Below are 7,848 nucleotides of genomic sequence, written 5' to 3'. Positions count from 1 at the left end.
AGGGAGGGGGAGGTGCTGGTAGGTTATACTTCTTTACCTTTCCTACTTTCCTCCATTCGGTTTGTATTACTTTTCCCTTTACTTAAATACCCGCAACTGTGTCAACGTGCTTCCCTTTACTACCTCACCTACCCACGTCAGGTAACATCGCTGAACCACACATTTTTATGTATTTCTGCCAAAACCTGGATGATGTGCTGTCCCTGGGCTATGACTGTATCAATGCGCATCTCTTTACTCACACACCTATCAGGTAGCATCGCTTTTCCTTGGCTGTTATTAAATTGTGTCAATGTGCTTGTCTTACTCACATACATACACACCCATCATGTAACATCACTCTCCCTGGGCTGTAATTTTTTCAATGAGCTTCTCTAACGTTTGAGCAGTAGAACAAAGAGTGAATATCTTCACCCCAATTTCGGAATTATTGTGAAGGAATCGGTAGCGAGTTCCCCTAACCTCACCAGGTGACGTCGCTGAACCACAAATACTTCCGCCAACACCTGGAGGACGCACTGTCCCTGGGCCGGCCGCTGCTGATCGAGGACGTGGAGGAAGACCTAGACCCGGCCCTGGACAACGTCCTCGAGAAAAACTTCATCAAGTCTGGCACCATGCTCAAGGTACAGGATTCCTAATGAAACCTTGGTAACATTTCATTAGCTTTGGCATTTTTCACAAAGGTAGGGACGCTTAAATAGGTACAAGATCCTTTTTTATTTATTTATTTATTTTAAAAATATAACCTCGGTAACGTTTAATAAGCTTGGGTTTTTTTCCACAAAAGTAGGGGGATGATTAAGTGGCCGTTCTATGATCTCCTTTCTGTTTCAACGACAAGACTGCAATATAAAGCCAAAGTGTGCACCAAATAGACACCCAGAAGATTGCTGTATCTTCTACTATCAGACCATATGAATGGGGGCTCTCGTGGCCTAGAGGTTATGGTGTTGGCCTCTCATTCAAAGGTCCCGAGTTCGAATCCGGGTAGCGAGCGAAAAATTTTCTTCTATAAAATTGTCTCCTTTCACCTCCTTTTCTGCTCTCTAGCAATGTTCTGTCGTCTGCTTTCATTTCCACTTTCTGCCCCCACCCCCTCACCTCCTTTGCCCCCTCCTCTGGGCTCCTGAGTCTTTCTGCAGCCTTTCTACTGCTACTCCTTGGCTCCTCGTTACCGCTGTCTTTCTGCCACACCCCTGATCTCCTGGTAGGAAAGATCCTGATCTCCTGGTAGGAAAGATCTACACCTAGCCTTCTCGGACAAGGGCGAAAAATATAGGAGGGCCCGTGTGCAAGTTGCGCACGTTAAAGATCCCTTGGTGGTCTAAAATCGATAAGAGTAGGCATCGGCCGCCACCCGGGCAAAATTCAAAATTTCCTAGCAACTGAAGATATTATGTGTGTCCGCGCGCTCATATGACCTTATGCAGTTGCGAGCGCCGTAAAACACTTTACAAATTACAATTACAGACCATATGAATAATTGTTATAAGCCGTTCAATTCCCTTGAATTTTCACACACGGACGACCTTTCACATTTTTAACACTAAGTAGATCTGAATGGTACTGATGTAAAACTTTCCGTCACAACTACTTCACGGAGAGCCCAACTTCGTTTGATAAAAAAACCTGAGGGCAATTCTATCCCATTCATATTTAGTATCTCATTTTAAAAATCTCTTTTTGCTTCTCAGCTCAAAAGGCGTAGGACATTGGCGGGTGCTCTGGAGTTGTTTGCTCCTTCTTGCCTCCCAAGCATCTATTGTCCTTATTTCTTCTTCTTTTCTTTGTATATTACCCTCTTGTAACATCTCCATAAACTCTCCTCAGGTCAAGGTCGGGGACAAGGAATGTGACGTCATGAACACTTTCTACCTGTACATCACCACAAAGTTGGCCAACCCTGCGTACACACCAGAGGTGGGTTGGTCTTATTTCATCATCCGTCACAACTCACTGTTACTGTCTCTCCAAACAATGAGTATCACTCTAACAAAGGTCGCGTGTGCTTAGTAAGCCTTGATGGTACCACTTTTCTAAAAAGTAACACACATATTGCATCAATGATATACCCTCATACGCTCTCATCTTTAAGGTAAAACTGTTCCCTTCAACTCATATGCAAAGCCAAAGTAGTCCGTCAGAAGGAGGTCCGAGGAATAAAAAAAAAAAATTAAAGTTGTGCCCGTCTACGTCCTTGTTTTGTTAAAGAAGTAATATTGTCTATGCTTTTCATTGTGTTCTTTTGCCTCAAAGTAAGTGGTGTAAAAACAAAAAACTAGCTGGAGCAAGCTGAGTAGACTGACCACAAGATCTCTGTCTGTCAGGTGAGCGCCCGGACGTCCATCATCGACTTCACGGTAACAATGAAGGGCCTAGAGGACCAGCTGTTGGGCCGTGTCATCGTCACCGAGAAAAACGTAAGTGCTGAACCGACCAGGGGGACTTGAACAAAACACATTCATTCGTTTTTGTTATTTTTTTACATTTGAATTCAAAATAATTCTTTTTTACAATGTAGGTGTTTTACGCCCCCATCGACACAATTCTATCAATAAGGAGGAAATGCAGGGCCAACCTGGGCTGAGAGGGATATAAGGTCCGAGCAGAAAGAACGAGATACTCGATAATAATTTTCCCCACTCGGGAGTCGGACTCGGGTCTCCTGCGTGCGACAGCGAAACGCTTAACAACTACACTACAGACGTCGGTAGTAGTTTTCTCATGGCTTCATGGAATTATTTCAAAATCAAACACTTGAAGTATTGTCTAAAGGAAGAGCCCTGATTGATTTTTCATGTATGCTGTTTAAGTATATTGACTTCTTTGGAAGTCAGTTTTCCAAATTGACTTAGGCTTTTTCTTTTTCATATTTTTTTTATTTTTTTTTTTGGGGGGGGGGGGGGGTCTAAATGGTCGTACTGACATTCTTTAAGCTTGCATGTCGACTTCATAAAGAAATTATTAGTTGTATTTTTTATGACGATGAAATCTGGCCTCCTTATTCATAGATTACCACAAAAGCAGCAACAAAGACAAAAAACGACAACAGCAAAGACCACAACGGGAACAACATAGACCACACCACCACCACCAACAACAATATTTAAAGACCATACCCCTCCTCCCGGGCCGTGCTACTGACTGAAGTGTCTTTAGGCCATTCCCAAAGGGGGGTATTATCATTTTCTTATGCACAGTAGAATTGTAAATGATCTGATGAACTGCTGCTTTTTCTTTCCTCATCCTTGCTATCGTCATTTTTCCTCTACTTCTTTTGTATGTTTATCACTCTTTTGTGAACTGCTATTTCCGGGGTGCCTAGATAGTTGAAGCAGACTTTGTGCTGTTGAGGCAAGAGAAGTGAGGAGAGTAAGTCTATTTCCCCTTTTGGACTTCTCTGTTGACATCCGACCCTTAGTGCTAATATCACCTTATGCAGGTTAGAGCGCCGTAAAACTTTAAACAGAAACAAAAATCAAACAAACAAACAAATAAAAAAACAAACAAACAAAAATACAAAGACTATGAAGGCAACAAGAAAGACCACACCAACAGCTCCGCTATCACCTGCACCAATACCGCACACCTATGTTGTTGACGTTGGCTTCTGTGTGTCTGTGTGTGGTTGCAGGAGCTGGAGGAAGAGCGCAGCAAGCTGGTGGTGGACGTGACCAACAACAAACGTCGCATGAAGGAACTGGAGGAAAACCTGCTGTACAAACTCACCAGTATAGAGGTTAGGGGTCAGAGTGTAGAGCAGTTGAATAATGTTGATGATAATAATAGTCGTTGTTTTCGTTGTCGTCTTCATCTTCATTATCATCTTCATCATGATCAGAAGAAGAAAAAAAAGAAGAAGAAGAAGAAGAAGAAGAAGAAAAGTATTACTTGTCCTTGTGTAGAGGTTAGGTGAGGAGTCATGAAGGAAGTGGAGGAAAACTCGTTGGACAAACTCACCAGAATAGAGGTGAGAGGTCAAAGTATAGAGGTAAGAGGTCATAGTTTAGAGGTGAGAGATCACAGTGTAGAAGTAAGGGGTCACAGTTGCACTCTCTCCCTCCCTCTCCCCCTCTCTCTCTCTCTCTCTCTCTCTCTCTCTCTCTCTCTCTCTCTCTCTCTCTCTCTTTCGTTATCTTTCTCGCTCCCAGTTTTTCTCTACCCTACCCGACTCCTCATTATCATCATAAAGTGCTTTATCTGAAACGGACATCATCGATCATGGCTCTCCATTCATTCATTTCTCCGCTTGGATACTGACAAATCCCAAAATTACTCTGGTGTTTCCCGTTCCCCATCTGTTTAGCTCTTCTTGATGACCTTCTTTGAGTCTACCCATGATCGCCTCACCCAAGGAAAACTTTCTCTTCTTTGCCTTAAAAAGGCCGGTCCCTGTCTAGATGGGAACTTATTATACAGAAAAATTAAACTCAAGATCAAAAACACTGATACAAATGAATGCTCATCGCCCCCCCCTCCCCCACCCAGGGCTCTTTGGTAGACGACCCGTCACTGATCGAAGTTCTGAACACCACCAAGAAGACAGCAGCGGAGGTGAGCGAGAAACTGAACGTGGCGGCCGAGACAGAGCTGGAGATAAATACAGCCAGGGAGGAGTTCAGACCAGGTCAGGGATACGCCCACACCGCACCCAGAACGACGACAATTTTTTTTAAGTGCTCAAATTCCATCTTTGTAGATCCCTGTTTTGAGGAGGAAGGTCCCGCAAAAGATGGATTGATGGAGTCAAGGAAACCTTATAAAATTATAATATCCCAAATGAAAGAGCTCCAGAGCTGACCTACCACAGAGAACTTCGTCTTCTCTCGACGCTTAATGGCAACAGAGGGTGAACAGTAAAAAAAAAAGTACAAGTAAAATAGATACCTGTGGGGAGATTTGTCATACGATAGCGTTCATGCTTTGGTATTAGTAGACAAAAAATATATGTGTACTTACAGTAAGACATCAGTGTTACTTAATCCTCACTCGGCCTTTATGGCGAGTTGTAGAGTGAATTTGATATTATTTAAAAATTTTATTGTTACTTAAAAGAGTTGTTTTAAATCACAAATGCATTTACACTGAATTTAAATATTTTAACTTTTTAGCATTTTAAAGTCAATTAGCTAACCAGTCGTGAAGTGAACTTTTGCAAAGGTGAACAACTTGTGTTTCGCGCGCTTATATGACCTTAGCAGTTGCGCCGTAAAACCTTATACTATACATACATACATACATTATCCTCACTTTCACACTAATGCAGGTAGTACTGTTGTGATGCTATTCCCGGTCCCCACTGTGCAGCACCCTGTTTTTGTGCTTGGCTTATCGCTCCCTGCTCACGGACACACCCAAACGACCACCCACTAAAAGTTACTAAAACGGTGTGTCACCAACACTTGCTTGACATTCATTGTTAGTCTGAGCTCCCAAACCACTCGCGGCCACTGGAGCCCCCAAACAAAAGGCCGACGGTTTTGCTGGTGATTTGGGGACAATGGCAATAAGAGAAACGCCAAAGAACAAGTGTGTCCTGTTGGTGTGGTAGTTTGTCTTATTTCCTTTGTCCACGGCTTACACAGGCAATATAATTGGCCAACAGTTTTGTCTGAGTGGGGTACGTGACTTAGAAAACTAACTAGAGATTTTTATAGGCTCCTACCTCTATTTCTAATTTCCCTTCTTTCTCCAAATTATCATCCCTACCCCTCTCCCCATCCCCCCTCTCCCCAAGTCATCACCTCTTCCCTTCCTCCTCCCATCCCTCTCCTCTCTCCAAATTATCTCCTCCATAATCCCCACCTTTCCCAGTCCCTCTCCTCTCCCCAAATTATCACGCCCTCTCCCTCTTTATGCACACTTTAAACCAAACACTTCCGCCCTCTGCGTAGTAGCAGACTAACAAAACGACTCAATCAAGTCGACTCCATAACTCACTAGCCAACTAACCATACTAGACCAGTACCCAGCTAACTACTAACTTACTTCGCAGTTAATCGACTAACCCACCATACTACCGGCCCACTACCCTACTAGCCTACAATCCCACCAGTCCACTACCCTACTGTCCCATGAACCTACAAATCTACTAAACCACTAACCCCCGCTCCTTTCCACCCACACTCCTCCCCTCCCTCCAAAAACCCCCAACAACCCCCCTCCCTCCAGTGGCAACACGAGGCAGCATCCTGTATTTCCTGCTGTGTGACTTGGTCATGGTGAACCAGATGTACTCCATCTCCCTCAACCAGTTCCTCGTGCTCTTCGACAACTCCATGAGCAGGTCATCTCTCTTTATTTTTTTGTTTTGTTCAGTGGCCACTCTTTAACTTGGTCCACAGCAAATCCCCGCCTAAACAAATGGCGGTTATTATGTTGGGGCGTGTGGTCTTTGTTCAAACAAGCAAACCATGTGGGTGTTTGGTGGGTGCTCTGCTTATCAAACATCTAATGTCCATATCTCTCGTACGTTTCTTTTATGTTACTTCCCAGTAACACCTCTAATCCTTGGCATTTATATGACCTAACTGTGTTGCAAGTGCAGGAAAACTCTTAATAAAACAAAATTAAACAAACCATGGACACAGTTTTGTTAATGGAAGAGGCTCCCAGTCTCATCAAGTTCAAGGACACCCTACCAAGATCAACCAGGTCTGGGCGGGATACAGCGTCCCATCAGTCAGATGGAAGTACTCGATTAGGCGACTTCTCCACCGTGGAATCGAACTCACGTCTTCTGTGTGAAAAGGGGAGAAGCGTCTTTAGCAATAGCAATGAGGTTTCTAATCATTTCCCTTTAAAGCGTCCTGTATATAGAAGAAAGACTAAGTGTGTACATACTATGAAAACAGAGACCACTATGTCGACTTGTATATAGAAGAATTACTAACATTCACCCACGTGCTATTACCACAAAGCCTCTGTCTTGTCCTGTGTTCAGTGATGTATGAAGGGCATCCTTTCTAGGCCTAGCCTCGTCTTTGCCCCCCCGTGGTCGGGAATAAATATGCCAAATTTTCTATTTTTTGACGTTGGTGGTGTAAACAATAATTGAGGCACAAACCCCCTTTCCCCAAACCAGGGCAGTGCTACTGACTGAAGTTGTCTTCAGGCCATTCCAAAAGGGGGGACATTAACATGTTATTATGCACAGTAGAATCGCAAATGGGCTGATTAATCAATGTCATGCTCATACTGTGCTGGAACAACATAGAGGGAACTGCTGCTTTTTCGTTCCCCATCCTTACTATCGTCACTTTTCCTCTACTTTTTTGTATGTTTGTGACTCCTTGTGAACTGCTATTTCCGGTGTGCTTTTATATTCGAAGCAGACTTTGTGCCTAAACTAAAAACCTCTTCTTTGACTCTTTAAGGGCGTAGCAAGCACACACACGCATGTCTGATCAGCAGCAGACCAAAAGCAATGTTGTGGCGCATGTTGAACCATGTTACACAATTTAATCAGAAACAATTTGAATATGTCATAGTATCTAATTAGTTTGAATGTTTCTGCCTTCCCTTTTAAGTTTCAAACAAAGGGAACCGAATTGAAAAATCTATACGTGTGTGGCTAGCGGGTGCTCTGGTGTGGTTTACTTCTTCTTTCATATCAAACATCTATCGTCTTTATCTCCCCTCCTACTTCTTTTTGTTTGTTACTCTCTTGTAACACCTCTAATCTTCGGCCCTTGTATGACCTTACTGTTTTTTAAGTGCTGTAAAACATTTACTACAACAAACAAAAATCTATTAAAAAATGCTGCTTTTAGACAATCCCCCTCCCCCCTCCCCCCAAAACAGCGCGACCTCAAACGTCGTGTGTCCTGAGTGAGCTAATATACC

General features: G+C 43.3%; 1 protein-coding gene across 1 annotated transcript in view; it reads left to right on the top strand.

The window, feature by feature from the left end:
• The window catches only part of LOC101856601 (dynein heavy chain 8, axonemal), a gene marked incomplete at its 5' end in the record, with an annotated part of 37,702 nt that overhangs the window by 7,178 nt on the left and 22,676 nt on the right, over nt 1–7,848 (top strand). The window contains 6 exon segments of the mRNA XM_035971824.1: nt 471–626; nt 1,834–1,923; nt 2,331–2,423; nt 3,638–3,742; nt 4,492–4,630; nt 6,175–6,289. Of these exon segments, the coding sequence (XP_035827717.1) occupies nt 471–626; nt 1,834–1,923; nt 2,331–2,423; nt 3,638–3,742; nt 4,492–4,630; nt 6,175–6,289 (698 nt within the window).

Source organism: Aplysia californica, unplaced genomic scaffold, assembly GCF_000002075.1.
Source record: "Aplysia californica isolate F4 #8 unplaced genomic scaffold, AplCal3.0 scaffold00514, whole genome shotgun sequence".
In the NCBI taxonomy this organism is placed as follows: domain Eukaryota; kingdom Metazoa; phylum Mollusca; class Gastropoda; order Aplysiida; family Aplysiidae; genus Aplysia; species Aplysia californica.
Note: the sequence above shows the minus strand (reverse complement) of the source record. Positions and strands in the feature narration are given on the sequence as shown.